The sequence below is a fragment of the Lagenorhynchus albirostris genome, chromosome 13 (assembly GCF_949774975.1).
Source record: "Lagenorhynchus albirostris chromosome 13, mLagAlb1.1, whole genome shotgun sequence".
NCBI classification, from domain to species: Eukaryota; Metazoa; Chordata; class Mammalia; order Artiodactyla; family Delphinidae; genus Lagenorhynchus; species Lagenorhynchus albirostris.
This window is the reverse complement of record NC_083107.1, coordinates 51,161,918-51,187,577: the sequence shown is the minus strand read 5'-3', so window position 1 is coordinate 51,187,577 and position 25,660 is coordinate 51,161,918. Positions and strand designations below refer to the sequence as shown.

The 25,660-nt window shown below is 43.8% G+C and overlaps 2 protein-coding genes and 1 pseudogene across 4 annotated transcripts in view; 1 reads left to right on the top strand and 2 right to left on the bottom strand.

Annotated features, from left to right (window-relative positions):
* MCFD2 (multiple coagulation factor deficiency 2, ER cargo receptor complex subunit) overlaps positions 1-24,127 on the bottom strand; it is a 43,534-nt gene extending 19,407 nt beyond the window's left edge. Inside the window, exon 1 of the mRNA XM_060169827.1 lies at positions 23,986-24,127. The gene's annotated coding sequence lies outside the window, so the exon portion shown is untranslated. The remainder of the gene's footprint in view (positions 1-23,985) is intronic.
* Positions 9,361-11,065, bottom strand: LOC132531429 (glucosamine 6-phosphate N-acetyltransferase-like; annotated as a pseudogene).
* Positions 23,802-25,660, top strand: part of TTC7A (tetratricopeptide repeat domain 7A) — a 122,186-nt gene continuing 120,327 nt past the window's right edge. Inside the window, exon 1 of one of the 3 annotated variants that reach the window (XM_060169825.1) lies at positions 23,802-24,139. In XM_060169825.1, the coding sequence (XP_060025808.1) occupies positions 23,956-24,139 (184 nt within the window). In that variant the 5' untranslated portion in view covers positions 23,802-23,955. The remainder of the gene's footprint in view (positions 24,140-25,660) is intronic. The other 2 variants (XM_060169826.1, XM_060169824.1) reach the window with 2 other exon arrangements.

The following is a 25,660-nucleotide window of genomic DNA, read 5'->3' as shown; positions in this document are numbered from 1 at the left end:
TTCTATCGACCATTTTAGTAGAGCTTTAAGCCACTGCAAAAAAATATATAAAAGCCACACAGATTGGAAAGGAAAAAGGAAAATGGTCTTTACTCACAGATGACATGATCATGCAGATAGAAAATCCTTCTAAAGAATCTACAATAGAACTATTAAGTAAATTTAGCAAGGCCACAGGCTGCAGGTCAATATACAATAATCAATGTTATTTCTGTATGTTAACAATGAACATGTAGAAAACGAAATTTTTAAAATACCATTTCAACAGCATCCCAAAATGTAAAATACTTAGGGATAAGTCTAATTATTTTAAGCATACTTTTTAATAGTCTTGAAACTGAGGGCAGTCATCAATTAGAATCCTTGAACTATAACTTGCTTAATAAATAATAACTTGTAACCTGCCTTCACTAATCAAGCTTGCTTTAATTGTTCTTGCAAATTGCATATGCTCCGGAAGAGATATGGGAACATATGTATATGTATAACTGATTCACTTTGTTATAAAGCAGAGACTGACACCATTGTAAAGCAATTGTACCCCAATAAAGATGTTAAAAAAAAAAAAATTGCATACGCTCCAAGCTTCACTGTAGCCTGGGCAATATATCATAAGATTCCTTTAACCACCCCCTCCAGATAAAACCTCTGACATATGGGTCGCTATAGTAATGGTTTCTTATTTTATCTTTTTTATTATTAAATTTTTTTAATTTTTTAAAATTTTGTTTCATTTTTGGTTGCCTTGGGTCTTCATTGCTGCATGTGGGCTTTCTCTAGTTGCGGCGAGCGGGGGCTACTCTTGGTTGCAGGGTGCAGGCTTCTGATTGCACTGGCTTCTCTTGTTGCGCAGCATGGGCTCTAGGTGCGTAGGCTTCAGTAGTTGCAGCACGCGACCTCAGTAGTTGTGGCTTATAGGCTCTAGAGCACAGGCTCAGTAGTTGTGGCGCACGGGCTTAGTTGCTCCGTGGCATGTGGCATCTTCCCAGACCAGGAATCGAACCTGTGTCTCCTGCATTGGCAAGCAGATTCTTAACCACTGCGCCACCAGGGAAGTCCCAGTAATGGTTTCTTAAGTTGTTTTTCAGGAACATGGAGTTAGTCTTGCCCAGTTCAAACTGGCCAAGCACACTGACCATTCAACTGGGCCTGTGCAAGTGTCGGATGGATAACCTATTGTTGTCAGAGGGACAAAAGCTCCATCATCAGATCATGCTAATGCCACCATTTTCTGAACACGTGTCTCATAAAGAAGCATGTAACTCAGATACACCTGCGCAGAACACTGATTACGTCACCCTTTCCCCATGCCTCAGACCACCCTGCTTCTTTATCCTGTAAATATCCCAAGCCCCTCACCTTTAGGGAGGCGGATCTGAGACTTGTTCTCCCATCTCCTCGCTTAGCTGTCTCGTGGATAAACCCTTTCTCTGCTGCAGACTTCCATGTCTCAGTGTTTGGCTTGTTGCAGAGTGGGGCAAACAAACCTGGTTTTGTAATAGTCTGGTAATTCTGTTCAATATTATCTGAAGTTATTGCGGTCTCGTCCTGCTGCTGTGTTTATTCTTTTTGACTCTGTGAAAGCGTACCTCAGAGACATTTAGTTATCTGCATGCAAATGATATACTTGCTTATTTTAAGGAGAATAGTCATTAGGCTGTTGTCAACAAAAAGGGCTTTATAGGGCTTGCCTGGTGGCGCAGTGGTTGAGAGTCCACCTACCGATTCAGGGGATGCGGGTTCGTGCCCCGGTCCGGGAAGATCCCACATACCGCGGAGCGGCTGGGCCCGTGAGCCATGGCCGCTGAGCTTGCACGTCCGGAGCCTGTGCTCCGCAACGGGAGAGGCCACAACAGTGAGAGGCCCGCGTACCGCAAAAAAAAAAAAGGGGGGGGGGGCTTTATAAGAGAAAAGAAAAAACTACAGACACTCTAAGCACAGTAAGTTTTTGGATTCTTTCCATTTGATATTTGGGTGGGGGGAGGCTAATTGATTAGCTGTCATCTAGCAGAGTCTAGTCTGTGAAGTGTGCTCCTGAACGGGTTGCTTAGGCTAAACAAAGGAAATAATTTCAGCCACTGACAGATTCTTCTGACAACTTGAAGATTTTAACTGTGGAATATTCATGCCAGGCCAAGGCTACCATGTTAGGCGAGGTCCATACCACTTCCCTCCTCAGAATTTCTCAGTTCTCACTCATGGTGATTATTTCCTCCTGCATTTTGTAAGTTTCGATGATGAGCTCATCTTTAGTGGGGTTTTGTCTATGGGAATCCTGTGTGGTCCTAGTGGAGAGTATATTCCTTTCAAAGAGATTTTATATTTGCTTCTATCTGCTTGGTATCCATTTTTAAGTTAATTTTTCAACTTGTGGGTCCCTGGTTTCTATAGGTAGTATAAGATTGAACTCTAGACCTGAGTAAGGGCAGACTATAATTTTAAATTCTCAGGGGAAATTTTTTTAACCAAATCAAGAGGCTCAACCAGGAGATTCTCTGTTTCCTTGTGCATTTCTGCAGTTTTGTTTCTGGTACCTGCTTTCACCAAAGGTACAGCCCTTGCAGAGTTCTAACTTTATGTGAAAGCATCGAGTCTATCTCTTCATTCTTGTTAACCCAAGGCCTCTTCTGTTGCTATATGTCCATTAAAACTCAAAATCCTTGGATCCTGAGACAGTAAACCCCAGGGAGGTCTCCGCCTCACCTTATCTGACTCCCGCTCTCCCCTACCCCACAATTTAACTCCCTCTTAGTTTTGTGACCACTGAGAATGTTCCCTACTTTCTTGTGAGCTTAGCTTTCCAATGAACAGAAAGCTTTATTTATTTTACCAGCATTTTAAGGTGTTTTGAAAGAAACAGAAGTGAATATATTTATGGAATATATTCATATACACGAAGAAAAATATAGAACATATTGAATACAAATGTTTTAAATTAGAATATGTGACAGTAATATCTTGAAGACTATCCTGAATAACACATATTCCCTGTGATACTCGTAAAAAATACCTGAATATTCATTGGATATTTTCAAGAGTTAAGTTTTTGGTAAATCACACATTTGGCAAATTGGGAGTAGCTTGGACATTGAACTAACTGATCCTTCTGTGAACTGGCCTTTAGGGATCTGGGCTGCTTCCAATCAGCTTCCAGTACTTTTTTAAAATACAGGTCAGTTCAGTACACTGCACTTGTTTTTCAGTAAAATGCTGACACATGTCTGCTCAGAATAAATTAACTTGACTATATCAACTGACTTACTTGGTGGAAAAAGGCAATTCACAAACCAGTTCCTATGCTGACTTTTCTCCGGACTTTCCCCCAGATTCCCACCATTACGGTTTAATCTTCTCTAAGTAACATTAATAATTATTTTCTTTTTTCCACCCAATCTCTCACACAGTTTTAATAACAATAAATGAAGGGATAGACTCGTGAATGAAGCAGTTAATCAAAGTTTTTCCTATCTACTTAGTATTTTTTTCCTTCCAGTTTTATTGAGATATAATTGACATAGAGCACTGTATAAGTTTAAGGTATACAGCATAATGATTTCGTTTAACATATACCGTGAAATGATTATCACTATAACTTTAGAGAACATACATCACCTCATATAGTTACAAAATTAAAGAAATAAAAAATGTTTTTTCTTGTGATGAGAACTCTTAACAACTTGTCACATATAACATACAGCAGTTGTACATCACGTTGTACATTACATCCCCAGTACTTATTTATCTTATAACTGGAAGTTTGTACCTTTTGATAGTCAATTTTAAAAGAATGGTAAACTTTTAAAATTTTATTTATCATAGTGACACCTGTTGACCTATACCTGAAATTCTGATTATTATAAATATACTGAAGAACGCAATGATAGAAATAGAGAAAAGAAGGACGAGGCAACAGAAGCATTTTAAAATGTATTAAATTGTACCTCGTTAAAAAAAAAGAGAGAGAGATTGTAGGAATTGAATATTGAAAGCCAAAAGAGCTGAAATGTAGGACACAGACAATATTAAAATTGAGTTCAGAGATGAATGAAAGTGAATTCTAAAACCCAGGTGGGAGGGGAAGGCTTTACAGAGTAGGTGAGTGTTGAGCTGGAGCCCCTGGGAATTGATTCAGGAAACTAGGATCCTTACAAGCCATTGGCTAAACAAACCCAATAAACTATAGGTTACAGCCTGACTATTCACATTATAAAAGTCCCTTCATATAGAGGGCATTTCTTATGATGATCATTTCTGCTTTTCTAATAATATTTAATTTTACAAAACTTCAATTGATACGTTACTTTCCAGCATCGCAGCCGCTGCATGAACGGAGGTAGTTACTTGTTCTGGAGTTTTCCCAGCCACAGTGTTTACTCCAAGCATTAGCTCAAACCCTCTGCTTAGTCATCAGTTGTTTCACTGTTCTTTGTAAGTAATTAGGATAAGTGTTCTCAGGGTCAACAGTACACTCACACCACCCTTGACATGGATGAAAGGAATGTATTAAAATTAAAGGGACTTCTTTTGACAGAGCATTCTTTTTCAGAAAAGGGTAAAGGTTTGAATCCTTCTGATCCTTCTGGAAGAATGTTAGATTTTAGGGGCTGCCTTACATGCAAAGAACCATGCAGAGTGTTTACATGAACCTCTCTATACTGATTGATGGCTCAATCTTTACTGTTTGGAGGTAGAGTGGGGGAAGAGGAGATTAAAGCAGGTCCATTTTAGATGCCGTCCTTTGGGTTTATTACCAGAATTGCCAAGAGGATTTTAATAAACTTTCTCCCATCCAAGTTTAAGGAGAGAGTTCATTGTAAAATGCTATTGTGTACTTTGTCTTATTTTTCTTGGAAGGTCCTTATAAACTTGCTCCATATCTGCTCAAAATGCTTCAAGAAATGCTCATGGGCTTCCCTGGTGGTGCAGTGGTTAAGAATCTGCCTGCCAATGCAGGGGAAACGGGTTCGAGCCCTGGTCCTGGAAGATCCCACATGCCGCGGAGCAGCTAAGCCCGTGTGCCACAACTACTGAGCCTGTGCTCTAGAGCCTGTGAGCCACAACTACTGAGCCCATGAGCCACAGCTACTGAGCCTGCGCTCTAGAGCCCATGCTCCGCAACGAGAAGCCACCGCAATGAGAAGCCTGTGCACTGCAACAAAGAGTATAGCCCCTGCTCTCCGCAACTAGAGAAAGCCCATGCACAGCAACGAAGACCCAATGCAGCCAAAAATAAAAAAATAAAAGAAATGCTCACATACTTTTTACCCTTTGTGATCAAAACCTTTCCTCTGGTGTTCTGAGTGGCTTGGCGAGGCCAATGCAGAGTCGATCCGAGGTATGTATTATCTACACCTGCAACCTATGATGGACGGAGACCACATCTATGTACATACTGGGGACGGGGACTTCCCTGGTAGCGCAGTGAATAAGACTCCACGCTCCCAATGCAAGGAGCCCGGATTCGATCCCTGGTCAGTAAACTAGATGCCACATGCATGCTGCAACTAAAAGTTTGCATGCCACAACTAAGGAGCCCATGTGCCACAATTAAGGAGCCCACCTGCTGCAACTAAGGAGCCAGCAAGCCGTAACTAAGGAGACAGCAAGCTGTAACTAAGGAGCCTGCAAGCTGCAGCAACTTAACACCAGCACAACTAACCAACTAACTAAATAAATACTGGGGACACAAGAAAATGTGAGCCTGGAGCAGAGCTGAAGGCACTGTAGTCTTCCTGTGGACTGGACAGCAGATGGCTGGGCAGCCCCTGGCTCTCAGAGTCAGGCAGGGTGGCTGCAGCTCCAAGGTTGGAGGCCCAGCTGCAGGAGGGAGAGGTTCCTGTGTCAGGGGGAACAGCTCCTCTACTCTGCCTATCTTCCTCTCCCTGCCGACTCAGCCGGGTTTGGGCTTGCCCAGGGCTCAGTTCATTACCTCCTTATCTTTACAACTTTAGTTCCACAGTTTACAAGCAAATTCTTTCTGGGTTTCTTATCTGAAATCCCTGGGAAGAAGAATCTGGTTTAGGCCATTTTTGTGTGTCAAGCCATCCATAACAGCTAATTGGTCCATGAGTGGCCTGGCTTCCCTTGGAGCAGGAGCCCCCTCTTCTGTCTTGTGGTCACTCGTATCTAAATTCACAAGGTTCCCTGGCCTGGAATGACCTGCTTAGGCATAGTTTGGGGCTATGAATGAGTGGGGCAGATTCTCCTAGGAGGGAGGAGGGTGACTGATCAGGCCTGAAGCAGCCCTGATGGTGGCCTCTCAAACTCCCTTGGGGAAGTGTCTCCTTCAGCCTTTACTCCTGTCAGGGCCCACCTATACCCTGGGGCCTGGGGAAGGAACAGGCCTCTCACAGTCTGCTCTGGAGCCCACTTGTTTTAGCCTGGATTCTTTAAAAACAGCCTGGGGCAAAACTTAACTAAGATATTATTGGGAAATCAACATGGAAAGTTGGGCAAAGAGAGTGTGTATTGCCTAAATAACTAGCATGTGTCATAACCTAATGCAAAATTTGCTCAACGTTGTTACAAATCAAAGAAAGGCTTAATTCTTAATTTTGGCTTATTAGACTGGCAAAAATGTAAATATCCAGTGTTAGGAGGGTATAGGGAAAATGTAAGAGAGGGTATACTCTCACAATGGAAATGCTCACCAAAAGCCTTGAAAAGGTGCATACTGTCCAACCCAGCAATTTCATTTGTAGTAGGAATTTGAAAATTCACAGGATACTCCCTAGTATGAAACACAAATGCAGCCCTTTGGTTTTCTACAACTGATCTTATTTCCTCTAAAGCAGCTATCTTGATGGAAAGTGAGAGAAAACTAAATTTAGTCCACTCCAGTAAATCACAGTTTAATTAAATAATGTAAGCTGTCCATTTAGATCCTCAGTCTATCCAGGGAATTGCTCAGTCTCTTAGCTTTTCTCTCTTCTTCTATTTCACTCCAAGATACTTTTAGGTATATAGGTGATGGGAGGGCTTACATATCCTTATGGTGGAAGGGAAAAGGCTCCTTGGAGTTCATGTATGTTACAATCCCATTTTAGTTATTAACAAAGAGTGCAAGTGTGTCAAAGAAAAAACGTGTAAAGCTACACAGCAAAATCCTACCTTTGAGTTACCTCTGGGAGGTGGGATTGCCCTGGGTCACTACATTCTTTTACATTTATGTATTAGTTCAATTTTATAAGAAGCATACATTCATTTTGTAATCAGAAAAAATAATGATGTTTTTGTTCCAATAAAAAACAAATAAGTACAACGAAGGATGTTAAGTGGGAAATTTTGATTGAAATGCCAAGATATGATAGTTACTGATCATCAAAGGTGTGAGTGGACCACAAAGATGCAGATCTTCAAAGGAAATTTTCAAAATCTGGTTACCTGTCTCTTGGTCCTCTCATCTAGGGAATCCCTCACCCAGAAAGATGATATAGGAGAGTCAGAAGAAGAGAAGGTTGCAGCGGGGCAGATTTTGAGGGGAGGATTTCTTTGGGAAAATCTAAGGAGTTACCTGGTCCCTCCACTCCAGTCTAGTAAGAGAGGCCTCAAGGAGACTGACCATTGCAGGAACTTGATGTGGCCTCTGCCGCCACTGGCTGGCCCTGGAAAGCTAAGCAGCCTTGACAGACAGAAGAGGATCTGGGCATGAACTGCTCTACCCTCAGAGTACAGGTCAAAGGAGACAAGAATTCTGGGGACCAGATGAGGAGGGGGCAGAGGCAACGTCCACCTGGGGTGAAGCCTGACCAGCAGGGTGGCCAGTCTCTCAAAAGAGACTCAGCCGTTACAGGCCGGGAGGCAACTGCTGCAGCAGAGGCTGTGGGAAGCAGAGGAGCAGAAGGAGAGGGAGCTGGGTCTGAGGAACCCAGAAGGGGAATCTCCCGGGGGTCTCCCATGAAAGCCCCTAGGAGTCAGCTTTAAACATCTGCCAGGAATCTATGGGTCCTCAGGTGTAGAACTTATAAATCCATTCTACCAGGAACTTTCCTATCCCCCTTCCCTCTGCTCCTTTTCCAACTTCAACCTTAAAGGTCAGAAGCAGCAGCAAGATGAGGAGGAAGAGAGTAAGAAAGAGAAGAAACTGAACACAGCCTCCTCCAAGGCTGCAGACCGCCCACCTGCCATTGACCCTAGCTTTGTGGGAGTGGGAGAGAAATATTATCTTTGAATGAGGATTTAAACATTGATTAATGAAGTCCACATTTGTGACTTAAAGTGACCCCTGGACTTTTACCTAAGGATGCACAGAAAAATTTATGAGCTTGACAGGACTTTTACACATGGCCAGGAAAAGACCATCCTGACCCCCACTGGAAGTGGTTAGAAAGCCATGGAAGGGGACTTCCCTGGTGGCACAGCGGTTAAGAATCTGCCTGCCAATGCAGGGGACATGCGTTCAACCCCTGGTCCGGGAAGATCCCACATGCCGCAGGGCAACTAAGCCCACGAGCCACAACTACTGAGCCCACGTGCTGCAACTACTGAAGCCCACACACCTGGAGCCCATGCTCTGCAACAAGAGAAGCCACCTCAATGAGAAGCCCGTGGACCAAAACGAAGAGTAGCCCCCGCTTGCTGCAACAAGAGAAAGGCCCGCGCACAGCAACAAAGACCCAACAAAACCAAAATAAATAAATTAATTAATTTTAAAAAATGTAGACACAAACTTTAAAAAAAAAAAGAGCCATGGAAGGGATGGACTTGGAGGGTATTATTATGCTAAGTGAAATAAGTCAGACAGAGATAGACAAATACTGTATGATATCACTTATATGTGAAATCTAAAAAATAAAACAAACTAGTGAATATAACAAAGAAGAAGCAGACTCACAGATATAGAGAACAAACTAGTGGTTACCAGTGGGGAGAGGGAAGGAGGGAGGGACAAGATAGGGTTAGAGGGTTAAGAGATACAAACTATTATGTATAAAATAAATAAGCTACAAGGATATATAGTACAACACGGAATATAGCCAATATTTTATAATTATAAATGGAATATAACCTTTAAAAATTGTGAATCACTATGTTGTACACCTGAAACATATAATATTGTATGTCAACTATACCTCAAATTTTTAAAAAGTCAATGGAGGACAAAAATAAAGTGGCTTTGACAAATACAACCCACAAGTCCTGTGTGTTCAACATACTGGTTGTACAAGGTTCCTTTCTTAGAAACCACTCTGCCTTGAGTTCCTAGATACACTGAAACAGTACCACTTAGATGTCAGCAAGAGTCCCTCATTCTTTGGAGGTCTGGGTAATTCCACAGCCTGGAAAAGTTTGTTTGTTTGTTTGTTTTCTAACAAAAGACTATTCATATGAACAGGTTTAATGTAACCTGAAATGTAAAAGATTCGAACCAGTAGTGAAGTATCTAATTCTTATTTCAACTTAAAAAAATAATTAAAATAAATAAAATCAAAAAAGGATAGTGACCAGAATAATAGTACCATTATAATCACGTTAAATAGAAAAGCTTCCATCAACATTTTAAGAATGTAATAAATGCAGTATGATACATTTTAAAATACTCCACTCAACTTTGTAATCCATTTTCATAAAAATGTTACTTAGAAGAGAGGCTTGGACACCCCTGGAAAAATGAGAAATCAGCTTAGAAATACATAATATGCCAGGATTTACTAATTCACTGTTAAAAAGTAGCTTATATTTCTCTTAGATATTTTAAACAAATGAATAATTATATTTCACATATAAGACAGGTGGTACTTCAGCTACATTAGAATTATATCAACTTTTAGATGTACATTTAAATTGTCACATTTTATAAGAAGTTAATTTTCATTTCTCCTTATTTTAAAGGCTCACCAGGTTTGCCAGTATAGTATTAGGATCAGCAAATGTTGGACTGAACTACATTTAGTTATAATATGTCTAACATCCAATTTCACGTAATATATGTGAAATGATACACCCCTAAGTGGTATTTAGATATATTTCTTTGAAAAAAATATTAATTTTATGAATGTGATAAGAAACAGCCTTATTCACTGTATGCTTTTTTTTTTAATGAGCAGTACAGATAGCAGACATATAACTTCTTACTACCTATACTGACTACTAAGAAATAAAGCCGAACTTTAGAAAAATACAATGCAAGAAAAGATTCAAGTTAAAAATATACTCCTTTGGTTAAAAATCATCCCCTTAATAATTTCATCTGTAATCTAAACTCAGCATGTCTCACCAGCCCAAAGTAATCTTCTAAATGTCATTATACTTGTATTACAGTGTTTTTTTTCAATCCAGTATTTATGGAGGTCACTGGATTGCAGCAACAAAATATTTTAACTCTAGGAAGAGAGTGTAGCCTTGTTGCATCAGCTCATTTGACAGATGTCTTTCTTTAAAGGTTTTATTTTAGAAACCTCTGACACATGTAGTTTTCTTCAGATACTGTATATCCAAACTTTTTATAGAAACCAGAGTTTTATGGTAGACATTCAAGGGTAATATTATAACAGTTCAGTTTCTTGCTTAGCAAAGTAAGGGTTGATAATAACAATTTGCCAAGCTGCTTTCCTCTGCATTCATCACTAACAACAACATCTTCTATTCTTCCTCTCTTAGCACAGGAATGGATTAATTTATGTTCTATTATCAGAGTTGCTGTAGCAACTATCTGTCCTAAAGTTACATCTTCCACAACTGTAACATAATAATCCCCAGATTACTTCATGTGCTCAAAAGATTTCATAAATTGTTCCGGGTTGACAACTCCAGTCTCTGTCAGCTGACCTAGTACCTTAAAAAAACCTCTATTTAAATCAGCAGTACAAAGAGGCCTCAAAACCAAACCTTCTCCAGGATGTGTTGGGGAAATGGCTAGAGAAAATGTAGCTGTATTCTGACTCCAATCCAGTTATTTGAGTAGACTTGGGTCAAACATAGGCGTTTCATCAGGTTTCATCTTTACATTAAGGTCAGTAGAGACCTGCAGTCGGCGCTCCTCTCCAGGCCCGTTGGATGCTCTCCCTCCGAGGTACACAGCACTAGATCCACATCTGGCTTCAGCGGCAGCCCCACCTCCTCCACCTCCGGCTCTACAGTCTCCCGCAAGACTGCCGCTCCGGTAGCCACCGCCAGGACATGGCAGCACCGACACCTCCAGCCTGCCCCTCCACAGCCTGGAAAAGTTTGATCTTGTCCAATAATTTCTCTTCATTCCCAGAAATTTCCCAGAAACTCACCTGAGATGCCCCTAGCCTCTTAGTTCTGTGTCTATTTTGCTTTCCACTCTTTCCTCTTAGCAGCCTGGATGCAGAAATAGCAGCTCTTAGCATTCCCTCCATAGAAGAATCTCCTCACACAAAGAGCAGTTGTGAGTAGTGGAGACTTAACTGAAGTTTTTCCATCTCCTCAAAGTGGGGCAGTGTTTGATGGTCAAGGAGGTTTCTTCAGTAAAAGTTCAGTTGAGTTCCACAACATTTATTGAGTGACTGCTATTACCAGGTACTGTGATAAATGCTGGAGACACAGAGTAAATGATATTCTCTATCCTCAAGATATTTATAGTCTAGCTGGAGAGAGAATGTAAGAGAACAGGTAAATGCCTGTTAGAGCCCAGGTTGCCATGGCAGCACACAGTGGCCGGGGCGGGGCGGGGGGGATGTAAACAAGCCTAAGGTGATTATGGGGGGGGTCAAGGAAGATGTCCCTCTGTGATAGAATAGAAGAGTGATAAAATAGCAGACTGGAAAGAGAATCAAAAATTTGAGAACAAAAAAATACAATAAGAGATGTTAAAAACTCAAGGGATGGGTTCAACAACAGTCTAGACACATGAGAAGAAAGAGTCAATGAATCAGAAAACATGGTAGAGGAAACTATCTAGAATGAAGTAAAGAGAGACAACAAGAGAGAAAATACAAAAGCAAGGGTAAGAGACACAGAATACAGTGAGAAGGTCTTACTTATACCTACTTGGAGTCTACTTGGAGCTGAGAATGAGCAGAGACAGTATTTGAAGGTAATAACTAAGAGTTTTCCAGAACTGATAAAAGACTTCAAGCTCAGAATCAAGGAGAGCAACAAATTCCAAGATAATTTAATTAAATCTATTCTTGGAACATTAAAATAAATCTGCAAAAAACAAACCAAAAAAATGTTAAAGATAAGCAGAAGAGAAAAAATATTATTTTCAAAGGAGCAACAGACAGCTGAATTCTCAACAGCAACAATGGAAGCCAGAGAACAGTGTAATATTGTCTAAGTGCTAAAAGAAAATTGCTAGTCCAAAATTCTGTATCCAGCTAAACCATCCTTCAAGAATAAACATGAAAAAGTTAAAAAAAATGAAAAGAATAAAGATGAGAAGACTTTTTTTTTTTTTTTTGGCTACACCGTGCAGCATGCAGGATCTTAGTTCCCTGACCAGGGATTGAACCTGTGGAAGTGCGGAGTCTTAACCACTGGACCACCAGGGAAGTCTGAGAAGACATTTTTAGACAAACAAAAACTGAGTGATTTATCGACTAGCAGAAACACTCTATTAATTTTCTATTTCTGCATAACAAATTACTACAAACTTAGCAGCTTAAAACAACACCCACTTATTATCTCACATATCAGGGAGAAGTCCAGGATCAACTAGGTTCTCTGCTCAAAGTATCACAAGGCTGAAATCAAAATGTTGGCCAGGGCTAGGGTCTCATCTGAGGCTCAAAGTCCTCTTCCCAAGATCGCGTTGTTGAAAGTGAGGTCTAAAAAAAGTCTGAGATTTGAGAGTATACAAATCGTATCCTCTGATACAATGCAATTACACTAGAAAAAAAAAATTTTTAACTCCACATTTACTTGAAAATTAAGAAATACTTCTTAATAACACATAGCTCAAGTAAGGTATCACAAAGGAAATTAGAAAATATTTTGAACTGAATGTTAACAAAATTTCTATGTATAAATATTTGTGGGATACAGCTGATAAGAGGAAATTTATAGCCTTAAAAGCATATATTAGAAAATAAGAAAGGTTAAAAATTAATGGGCTAAGATTCTACTTCAAAAAGTTAGAAAATAAGGCATGGGATACTATATTATTATTCACAAAGATTCACTCCCTCTGGGCACTGGCATCAGGTTTAGCTGTATTACCTGCTCCGGTCAATGGAATGTGTACAGAAGTGTTACATGTCACATCTAGGCAGAATTTTTACATATGGTTCACCATCCTGTCTCTTCCCTCTGCCACAGTGATTGTCAATGCTATAGACAGTGGCTGTTCTGCCAGCGTGAGCCACAAAGTGAAGACAATGTGGAAAAGAACCCAGCTAACCTGGATGGAACAGGCAGCATGAGTGAGAAATAAACTATGTTGTTGAAAGCCCTGAGAGTCGGGGGGGATTGTTTGTTACTGCAGCCTAACTTAGCCAATCCTGACTCTTACAGAAGTACAAAAGAAACCCAAATACAGTAAAATAAATGAAATAATAAGGATAACAGCAAAAATCAGTGAAATGGAAAATAACATGCCATAGAGAGGATCAACAAAATCAAAAGTTGGTTCTTTGAAAAGACCAATAAAATTTACAAATCCTTGCAAATTATCAAGAAAAATAAAAAAAGAAAACACACAAATAATCAATGCCAGGAATGAAAAGCAGATATCACTATAAATTCTATAAACATGAAAAAGATAAGAGGGGGCTTCCCTGGTGGTGCAGTGGTTGAGAGTCCGCCTGCCGATGCAGGGGACACGGGTTTGTGCCCCGGTCTGGGAAGATCCCACATGCCGTGGAGCGGCTGGGCTCGTGAGCCATGGCCGCTGAGCCTGCGCGTCCGGAGCTTGTGCTCCGCAACGGGAGAGGCCACAACAGTGAGAGGCCCGCGTACCGCAAAAAAAAAAAAAAAAGAAAGAAAATACAACCAATGTCAGAGACAGAATGGCCCCAAAGATGTTCGCATCCTTATCCTCAAAACCTGTGAATATCAATCTTACATGGCAAAAGGGACTTTGTAGATGTGATTAAATTAAGGGCCATGAGCTGGGCAGATTATCTTTTTTTTTTAATAAATAAATAAATTTACTTATTTATTTTTGGCTGTGTTGGGTCTTCGTTTCTGTGCAAGGGCTTTCTCCAATCGCGGCAAGCGGGGGCTACTCTTCATCGTGGTGCGCGGGCCTCTCATTGTCGCGGCCTCTCCCGTTGCGGAGCACAGGCTCCAGACGCGCAGGCTCAGTAGCTGTGGCTATGGGCTTAGTTGCTCCGCGGCATGTGGGATCGGATCTTTCCAGACCAGGGTTCGAACCCGTGTCCCCCTGCATCGGCAGGCAGATTCCCAACCACTGCGCCACCAGGGAAGCCAAGGAATCCCGTGGCAGATTATCTTGTAGTATCCCTATGGGCCCAATGTAATCAAAGGAGTCCTTATAAGAGGTCGGCAGGAGGATCAGAGTCTGAGAGAAGATGTGAGCATGGAAGCACAGATTGGAGTGATGAGCTTTGAAGATGGAGGAAGGGGTCACCAGCCATGGAATGCAGCTGGCCTCTAGAAGCTGCTAAAGATAAGGAAACATGTTCTCCCCTTGAACCTCCAGAAGTGCAGCTCTAAGCCAACACCTTGATTTAGCCCCTAAGACCCATTCTGGCCTTCTGACCTCAAGAATTGTAAGATAACAAATGTACTAGTTTTAAGCCACTATGTGTTTGGTAATTTGTTAAAGAAGCAATAGGAAGCTAATACAACTAGATTGATCTTATTCTAGAAATGCAAGGATGGTTTAACATTTGCAAATCAAAGTATTTCACCATATTAATAAATTTAAAGGAGAAAAATGACTATCTCAAAAAATGTAAAAAAAAATATTTGTAAAAATCAACTTCAATCATAATTTTTTAAAAAATTCTTTTAACTAGGAATAGAAGGAACTTCCTAAATCTAATAAAGGATATCAGAAAGCAATGGAGTAATTACCATAAAAGCTAGCAGTTACCTTTACGAGAGTTGGGGTTGTGTTTGGGAAGGGATATAAAGGGAGACTTCTAGCAAGCTGGTAAAACTCTATTTCTTGACTCTAGTTGGTGGTAAACAAGAGTTTGCTTTAGTCTAGCACACAGGATATAGTCAATATTTTATTATAACTTTAAATAGAGCATAATTATAAAAATATTGAATCACTATGTAGTATACCTGAAATTAACATAATATTGTAAATCAACTATACTTCAACTTTTAAAAAAGGTGCTTTATAATAATTATGTTTTATGTACTTTAATTGTGTTATTTTTCACAATAAAAAATGTTCTTAAACAGATAGCAATGAAAGATTTGAAAAGCAGATAGAGCAAAGCTATTGTTTAAGGCCTAAAAGTGCTATAATCACTGAAGGGCAGACACTCAGGTTGGCCTTAGGAGTGGTAGGGCTTAAAATCAGACCAGCTAAGGTGAGCTGAGAAGGCTCTGGGCGCTGGTGGGTGAGGCTGGCTTCTCTCCCCAGGATGGCAGTAACTGGGCAGGGAACCAGTACTGACCAAGGCTAGGAGGAAGGATGGGCCCCCATTCTTGGGAGGGTACCACTGCAGCAGTCCTGCAAGATGCCACAAAAGCCACCAAAGAGAAGCAGGAGTCACCTGGGAGCCCAGGGAACAGAACAGACAGGCTGATGGGAGGGAGTTTCGTGCATGGAGGGAGGTGCTAGTATCTCAGTCATGAAGTGGGTGGGTGGAGATAGGAGACACTTCAGAGCTCTCATCTCCCAGGACTAGGAAAACTTTTAATGTTCTAGGATTCTAAAATTAACATAACTGGGGGGAGGGGAATTGGATAAAGGTAGTCAAAAAGTACAAGTTTCCAGTTATAAGATTAGTAAGTACTAGGGACATAATGTATAATATGATAAATATAATTAACACTGCTGTATGCTATATATGAAAGTTGTTAAGAGAGTAAATCCTAAGAGTTCTCATGAGAAAAAAAGTATTTTTTTTCTTTTTCTTTTATTTTGTATCTCTGTGAGATGATGGATGTATGTAAGTCAGATCATTATGCTGTATGCTTTAACTTATATAGAGCTGTACGTCACTTATATCTCAATAAAACTGGAAGGAATAAAATAAAATAAAAAACATAACAAATAATTACTAATTGCACACAAACACAAAGAATTCATGGTTTTGAAACTTGCCTTTGTACGGCCTTTTTCCTTATCTAGTGATTATCCCCAGCTTTTCTGGCAGCTGTCAAAGGGAAAGACTGACCATACAAGCCAGCCCCTGGCAGAATTCATGTCAACATCCTAGGAGGGCTGGTTGGGCTAGCCAGTCCACAGCACTGATAATTAAGACATGAGTTACATCATCGGCCAGAAATGCTATGAGCCAATAATCACGGTAATAAGTAAAAGTTGGTTTCTGTATATAAGGATCTGGGCTATGACTACAGAAGACTGGAAAGGCAGCTGTCATTCTGCTCTACCTCACATACCCTGATGACCTGGGTGGATGAAGGGACTGTTGACTGTGAACTAAAGGTTTAATTCATATTCAAAGTTAGTATACTTTTTTAGGGTTCCTGTTGGGACCCCCAAATGGCAAATACAATAGTGTGAAAGAAGAGGCTGGAGAGAACATCTGAAGAGGTGGGAGAACATCTCTTCATCAGGCTCTTTCTCCCTCTGGATGGCCTAATGACTCATGGCCACTGTGATAACCAGTACAAATAGGAGTGATTTGATGGGGGCAAGGGGATGTTGCAATAATCATATATAATACAACTTTGAGTCAGTGCATAGGAAGAACCAAACATCCTGACAGCTTACTATTGACACTGACATGACTTTTCTATTGCAGGAAACTCTTGCCCGGGATAATAAAAGTTGTAACTTTAATTTTTGCAGAAATTTCAAGAAGAAAAACATTTAAATGAACTTTGCGACTTTTCAATATTTTGCATCCAACCACTCTCTAAGACTCTGAAATCCTTGCCTCAAAACCCTCCCCTTGGGCTTCCCTGGTGGCGCAGTGGTTGAGAGTCCGCCTGCTGATGCAGGGGACACGGGTTCGTGCCCTGGTCCGGGAAGATCCCACATGCCGCGGAGCGGCTGGGCCCGTGAGCCATGGCCGCTGAGCCTGCGATCTGGAGCCTGTGCTCCGCAACGGGAGAGGCCACAACAGTGAGAGGCCCGCGTACCACAAAAAACAAACAAAAACAAACAAATAAACAAACTCTCCCCTTGCCCTAATAATCCTCAACTATTGTATCATTATTCTTGTCCAGTCCCTAATCAAGCCCCCTCAGTGGAAGAGCGCCTTCAAATAGACCCCAACACTTCATAAATATCCCGACTTTGCCTCCCCATTTTAGATGGTACTCTGGCTCTGCGGAGCAGTTAGTGTTCTCCCTTCCTGCGATGAGAACTCAGCTTTACATTATCACAAAGTTGTTTTGAGGGTATTTTCAGGGAGCCACCATTCAATTATTGAGCTCCACCGAGATCCAATGGAGACCCTCTTCACCACTGCAGCGCAAGACCCCTGCTTCAGAAACAGTGTCCCCTTCTGAGGCCCTCGATCCCCTCAGGGGTCTTTCAGGCTTCACTAGTGAGGGATGTAAGGCTTGTCCTGGGCCCAAGTTCCAATTTCTTATTTTAAGTCTCCTTTTTGTTGAGCTCCCCAAATACTGAATCTATTTTGTTTCCTAGCAATAAGGAACTCTTTTCAGGAATCCTTCGATTACCTGACCATATTTGAAAATCTTTTCTCCTTGGTGCATATCCACCTTATTACTAACCAGGCAACTATTTGTCTATGTCCATCCTGGTCATTTATTGTTGTGCATATATTAGAATAAAGTTCATGGTGAAGAGGACAGGTGTGGGTCCCAATAAGTCCATCCCTAAGCCAGCCCAGGGAAAAGTTTTGTCTCAGGCCACTGAACAACACCTTATGAGAACTTTCCTCAGACTAGTTTTGTCTGTGAGAGTTTGGATCAGCAGAGATCTCTCCACGCCCTTCATCTGCTGAGAACTGTAAGTTCAACAGAGTTGCCATTGGGTAAGGTCTAGCTGTGAGGTTGGGGGTCCCCGAGCCACAGGATACACAAGCAACTCTCCACTGACATTCCCAGTCTTAGTATAAACCTCAGTCCATGCCTTCCTTGGACCCAACTTCTGCTTCTTACCTGTATTGATGCTATTGCCCAAATCTGTGCACTTGTTTTTCTAAATAGCATCATTTCACCAAGGATAATTCAGAATGACAGTGGCCACTATAAGAACTTTTGTTTTTGTTTTTTTTTTTTGCGGTACGTGGGCCTCTCACTGCTGCGGCCTCTCCCGTTGTGGAGCACAGCCTCCAGACATGCAGGCTCAGTGGCCATGGCTCACGGGCCCAGCCGCTCCGCGCGCGGCATGTGGGATCCTCCCGGACCGGGGCACGAACCCGCACCCCCTGCATCGGCAGGCGGACCGTCAACCACTGCGCCACCAGGGAAGCCCCACTATAAGAACTTTTGATACGAACAAAGTTATTCACTTGAGAAGTGCCTTTGAAGGAAAAGGGAACATAATTCCAAACATCCAACGGTCTTCATTTTTTTATTAGCATGAGGAGGCATCCAAAAGAAATTGGATTCCAAAATCGCCTCCTTAACAGATTCCTTGGCCAAAGCAAAAGAAAAATATGAACTTAAAACTGTCTTTTAGATCTCCCACAAATCACAACTCAAACACACTATTCCTCTTCCTCTATCCTACATTCTTCCATCTACTGCTGCCCCATCTCTCCCTCTGACCCCCTCTCCTTCCCTCCTAGCCAGCCAGGTACCCCAAACCTCACTTAACCTCTTTAAGGGAAACCTCCTTCAGCACAGAGAAAAACTCTTATGGTGAATTTTAAGCTCTGGTTCCATTCTCAGCTGAAAGCCATTGCCTAAGACTCTCCAAGGCCTAAATAAGATAGAACATTGCAGAGGAATTTAGAATAGTTTGAGGGACATGTAATCCAGAGTGGCCAGATATATACCAATAGTGCATATGTTGCAAAAAGTTGGATAAAAAAGTCAGAATTGGAAGACCTCCAATGATGACTTAAAAGACCTTGAATTGTATAGGAAGCTGAAGGGACTTAGAAACACTGCAGATGTCGGTCAAGGACTTTCGGAGGCTATCCTTTGCCTTTCCTGTGAAATTAGTGTTCTGATTCAGTTCTTCAAGCCAAAAAAAAGAGAAGCCTGATGGAGACTTTAGGGATAGGTTCTTTAATACGTTGCATTCAGTAGTAAATCTTGAAGCAGATGTGACCCTGGCTCTCCCTCTTATCTTTTTGTGAATGGCCTCAAAGCAGAAATAGAGGATTTAATATGCAAGCAAAAAGTAGGGTGGGAAATAGGCCCATGGCCAGACCTCCAAAACCTTGAAAGAGCTCTATTTTAAAAAGCTCTAGAACTAAGAAACTAAAGGGAAAAGAAAGAAGTTATCAGTGAAGGTGTTCAATTTCCCATTCTACCTGCAAACCCACGAGGAAACATTTCTCTAAAAATTAAAGGACAGTCTTACAATTTTGTTTGTTATGGTCACAATAATATCAATCTTAAACCTGAGCACTATGATACAGATCTTCCTCAACTTATAATGGGGTTACATCCTGATAAACCCATCATAAGTTGAAAATATCCTAAGTCAAAAATGCATTTAGTAAACCTAACCTACCATCATAGCTTAGCCTTGCCACCCTTAAATGTGCTCAGAACTTACATTAATTAGCCTGCGACTGGGCAAAATCATCTAACACAAAGCCTATTTTATAATAAAGTATTGAACATCTCTTGTAATTTATTGACTACTGTACTGAAAGTGAAAAACAGAATGGTTGTGCGGGTACAGAATGGTTATAAGTGTATTGGTTGTTTCCCCTTGTGATCACGTGTCTGACTGGAAGCTGCCCTGCCCTGCCCAGCATCATGAGAGAGGATCTTACGGCACTTTGCTAGCCTGGGGAAAAAGACCAAAATTCGAAATTCTAAGGGTGGTTTCCACCAAACTGATATCACTTTCCTACCATCTTAAAGTTGGAAGAAATCAAACCATCATAAGTCAGGGACCCTCTGTACAACCCTTTCCTTGGAGTCAACAAACTACTTGGTCAGGCGTCTATCTAATAATCCTAAATATCTAAAACCACACCTTCCCTAGGCCCGGGCACTTAACCATCAGCCCTGTACTTTTAACCAAGGAATGTTCTTTTCTCCTTTGTGACACTACACTCATTAACTTAATAGCAAGGGATTTACTGTGTGAATAGAATTGCCACATTAAATGCTCTCCTGACGGCCTCTTCCCTCCAGTCCCTGAGGACCTCCCTGTTCATAATGAGGTCCTGGCTAATTCGGTTATTTATTTGCCAGTACTTTTGTGTGTAAATCAAACATAGATTGAAGCTCACCTGTGGGCAAGCAATTCCAGAATGTCAGACATTCTACTAGAACTAAACCCATCAAGGTTCAGACTGACCCACCTAAACCTCTACCCAAGTTTGCACAATAGCCTTTAAAACAAGGCACTAAGGAAGGAATAAAACTAAAATCAAAAGCCATAAAGAGAAAGGAGTCTTCATACCTCATCCTAGTCCTTGTAATACTCCTATCCTCCCAGTCAAAAGCCCAGTGGCAGGAGTATAGATTCACTTAGGTCCCTGGGGCCATAAATAAGTCACTCTCCACTTCCCTTTAGAACCAAACTCAAATACTGTTTTATCCTCAAGGCCTAAGGAGACTGACCACATGTACAATTGTAGAACTCTGTTGTGCTTTCTTTGGTGTCTCTTTAAATCAAAAGTTAATACCTGTCTTCTCCAAGGAAAATCAACAACATACTTGGACTGGTATGCCTCAGTTTCTGAGATGCCCTTCTACTTTTCACAAGTCCTCAACCAGGACCTCCAGAGCTTTAAATTGCCCTGTGACCCTATTCTTAGCCAATATGTGGATAATCTTTCTTGTTCCAAAGGTGAGGCAAGCTCTAAGGCTGATTCATCTCTCTGCTTCCTCTTTTAGCTCAGGGAGGGCATATGGTTTCCAAGAGAAGTGAACAATTTGTCAAAGGAAAGTGCACGACCTAAGACAAGATTTATTCCGTGGAGGCAAATCTCAATCCAGACAACCAACTGTGCAAAAGGTACCCGGCCAACTAAGAGACAATTATGAGGATTCCTGAGTCTCACTGGCCACTGCAGGCTGTGTGTTCCCAAGTTTTCTGAAACTCCCATACCATTATTTGACCTGCCCAAGTCTCTGGTAACCAAACCTTTTCTCTGAGAACAAACATGAACTTGTTTTTTGTGAGTTGAAATGAGGTGTTCAATACCCTCCTACTCTGGGCCTAACTAAACATCATAAGCCTTTCAACCTATAAGTAAATCAGAGATCTCACTAAGCCCTTAACTTCATGAGAATAAAGACTAATAGCTTAGCCTCTCTTGTGATCCAATGGCAAGAGCTTCCCACTTTGTTAAGGGGCAGCAGCTAAACAAATAGTCTCCTATTGGCTTGGCTTTAGAGTCTCCTTTAAACCAGATGGTCCCTCGTGCTGTACCATCTTTCTTGCTCCCTGAAAATACACATTTCTCATTAAGTCGATTTACCTCCTGCGAACTTCCTTCTTTTCTCTGAGATGCTACAAAGGTTGTCAAGGCAGTGCTCTCCCTCACTCTGGTAAGCAATGAACTCAGCTTCACCTGATCAGCAAGTTATTTCGGTAGCATTTCTGAGCTGGCAAATGACAGTGGTCTTTATCAGAATGTGTCCTAAACTCTCATCTGAGAAATCACAGATTATTAAAAAATAAAAACAACCACCACTCTTTCTATTTGTCATTGATTTTGGAAAATATTACTGATTGGATCATGATTGTTCTTTGTTCTTGTTCCTACAGCCTTTTACTCCCCTGAAAGATGTTGGTCACTAATGGGTTGGGGTCCTGTCTCTGCTGGAAAAGAGCCGTGAAGGGGTCCAGCATGTGTTCTGTGGTGCTGAGGGGCAGTTTGTCATAAGCTTTCACCATGATGCTGTGTTCCTCCCTCCCATGCCCGCACAAATATTGATGCACCCGCGGAAGAAACAGGCAGCAATACCCCTTCAGTTAGTTCCCTGGAGTCCAGCAAACTGGGGGAGGGGTTGGCAAAGGATTGGAGAGAAAAGAGGGAGGAGAGGAGTTTGCCTTATTTTCTCAGGATTCCTCTTATCAGCTCTGCTTTTCTTTGCCTGCCCTAGGGCTGACTCTGGGGAACGCCAGATTGGGGCAAATCGCAGGGTGTCCTCAGGCCACCCTCACCCACAGTACACGCACATCTCTCTCCAAGTGAAATCTGGTTCTGGTGACCAGCAAGGGCAGGCAAAGGGTAACAAAATGCCAGCTAGAGCAGCTGACAGGAGTAGGTGAGGAGGAGTTTGTGTAAATTGAGTAAACTGCCAAAGCTGTCCCCATTTTCCTTCATCTATCTCCTGGTCTCTAAGAGCTCAGAACAGACCCCAGAGCGGCAGCCAAGGTGAGGAATTCTGCCCCCCAAACAAGGAATGGAGCAGCATTTGAAACCTACAGAAGAGGATATCCACGGGGGAGGGGGGAGGGGGGAGTTGGGGGCGACAAGGGGGGCGGGGGGGGGTAGGAGGGCTGCCTTCAACAGATAACCCCTTGTGGCTGCACAGCAAAGGGCCCAGGAGCCTGAGCTCCACTTGACAAAAACTTCCCACGGTTACAGTTGTCTAGAAGCACGAAGCAGTGAGTCTCCTGACACTTAAAAGCTTGCTCTAACTCTCCCGTTTTCTGGAATCTTCGGTCTGTGCCATGCACTATGTCACTTAGTTTTGTTTTGTCGCTTTGGTCTCGCTGTGATTTCTTGAGTGATGGCCGCCATCCCCACACGGGACTGTACGCTGGTGTCGCCCCGAGGCGGGGTCACCATAACCAGTGTTAGGCAGAGGGTGTCGTCCGCCTCTGCCCCCGAAGCCGCCCTATAATCCTTTGAACTTCTTCGTCCCCACAGCAGCGAGCTAAGTCCTAGAGCTCGGTACAGCTTTGATCACAGTCTTCAGACACCAGAATTAAATATGTAAATACCAAGTTGGAGAAACAGCTTAAAAAGTTTAAGAAATCCAGAGCAACAGGATTCCGCAGAGGACAGGCCTGCCAGTTGGGTTGGGGGCAGACAGGTTGGAAAGAGGAACACCGCTCTGAAAAAACAACGTTCAAGTCTCTCGCGGTGGAGGCGTCCCGAGAGTCGCTGGACTCCGAACCGGCGGGTTCTCCCGAGAGCCCCGCGTGTAGCGCGCAAGGCTCGTGCGGCCCAGCAGGGCGGGACCCGGGCGGCAGCCGGCGGCTCTCCGGGGAGGCTCGCTCTAGGAGTTGGGAGTGACCGGCCGGCCGGCCTCTCCCGGGATTTGTGACGTGCCGGACAGCGGTGGTGACGGGGCCACCACATAAACCCGGGTCGTCGGGTCGGGGGTCTCCCAGGCCAAGAGCCCCGATGGGATGGGGGAGGGGTGGCGAGCCAGGCGCCCCCGACCTCCGGGGCTCCGCGCAGCATTAAAGTGACGCGCGCCCGGCTCGCCGAGGCCGCGCCACGCCCCCGCGGGGGTGGAGCCGCGGCCGGGGGCGGGTCCGAAGCTGGCGGCGCCCAGGCCTGGGGCGGGGGCTGTGACAGCAGCTGCAACGGCGGCGGCGGCGGCGCCTGAAGCTGCTGCAGCAGAGGCGGAGGCTGCTCCTGGACGCGTCCGGGCCGCTCAGCCGGAGCCCCAGCCCCGAGGCGCCGGGGGTGCGCTGGTTGCTGCGGCTGCTGCCCGCCGGCCGCCGGCCGGGCCCCCGCTGCCACCCGGGCCCCGGCCGCCGCTCGCGCCCGGGTCGACCGCGCCCGCGTGTGTGCTCCAGCCGGGACGCCGCCCCCGGCCGGGTCTCCACTTCTCGGCCGCACCTCCCATGACAGCGCCCGCTCGAAGATGGCTGCGAAGGGCGCGCACGGCTCCCACCTGAAGATGGAGAGCGAGCTGGAGCGCTGCCGCGCCGAGGGCCACTGGGACCGCATGCCAGAGCTGGTCCGGCAGATGCAGACGCTAGTCGTGCCCGGCGGCGGGGGCGGCCGGCGAGCCAGCCCGAACGCCGTGCTCACCTCTGTGGACACCGGTGAGTGAGGGAAGGAAGGGGCCGGTTCACAAGCGCGGAGCGCGCGAAAGGCGCCTCCTCCAGGAAGCGGGCCCCGACTGCGTGGGGCCGGCGGTGGCTGCTTTCGGTATTACCGTTCCTACAGTGCTGGTCTTAGGAGCAACCAGGGTAGTAAGGAAGGTTCTTCTGCCCAAGGAGAAAACTCACATGCTTTGGGGAAAAGAGAGAAACGGTTTTTGCTCTCTGCCCTTTCGGATCATGTGGGCTGCTCCGACTGCTGTGAAATGGTGGTTTCGGCACGCATCAGATTGGGGCTCAGGCCGGACTCTTGCGCCGCGCCTCCAACCCCCATTCCGGTTCCTAAACTCCGTCAGGTGAAGGCTGTGCCTGTCTCTCCTTGCCCTCCCCCTCTTTCCCCCAAGTCAAATTAACGGCGAAGCTCTGTGCACAGCCAGTATGATTGGGGGCTTAACGAGCGCCGGGTGGAGTGGTGGAGAAGTGGGAAAGAGGCCTGGTAAGCCTCAGTTTCTTCTTCTGAGTTCTGGCTCGGGACGCATCTAGCCCTGGCAGTCTGTGGCCTTAGCAGTAGGGCTGGTTTGGCTGGGCTGGGCTCTTGTGCTGGGGTTGGAAGGCACCCTGATGTGGCAGTGGGAGAACACCCCGCCCCAGTCTCCAACCTCAAACCTGTTCCTGGTGCCTTCAGCTCAGCCCTGAGCCCTCTCTTTGTGCGCAGCCAACTTTAGAGCCTTTGTGGAAGGAGGCAGGGAGTAAATAAATACAGATAGAAAGAGTTTTAAAGACTGCCCAGCCTGTGGAGGGCTCTGTGAGGAGACAGAATGATAACGATAATAGTAACAGTAATAGCTAACTCGCTCACTCACTGTGTGCCGGTGTACTAAGCACTGTAATCAACTCAGTTTCTCCCAACAACCCCATGAAGCAGGTACTCTTGTTTGCCACTTACAGATAAGGAAACTGAGGCACAGAGAACTTAAATAACTTGATCATCCAGCCAATAAGTGGTGGAACCAGGATTTGAACCTAGGTTTCTGAGTACATCCTTTTAATCACTTGCACCATTACCTCTCCAAGAAGTATAACAAAATCCCAGCTTGAAGAGTTGACAAAATGGATGGGAAGGCAGAGGGGCGATCAGAGGGCAATTGTGTTAGATTATGGTGCTTAGAGGAAGAGGAGTTTTCAGGAAGCAGCAGAACTGGTACTGGCCTCTAACCGGTGTTGGGAAGGGCCGAGTATGTTTGCCCAATGAGGAGGAAGGATAGATGGACATCGAGGGGGCTAGGTGGCAGGGATGGACAGTCGGTTTGAGGCTTTGAGGTAGGTCTGAGCGTGGCAGTGAGGGGTAGTGGCCAGAGCTAAAGATGCACGTTTGGTAGAAACTGATGAGACCCCGCCTTCCAGGGAAGGACAGATACATTTCAGGTTCCCCTCTGTCCCCTGTGTGGGGTGATGTGGTGGGGTGGGGCTGGTGAGGGTGGAATGGAAGATGACCCATGCAGAGGGCACTGGGGCCTGGTCAAG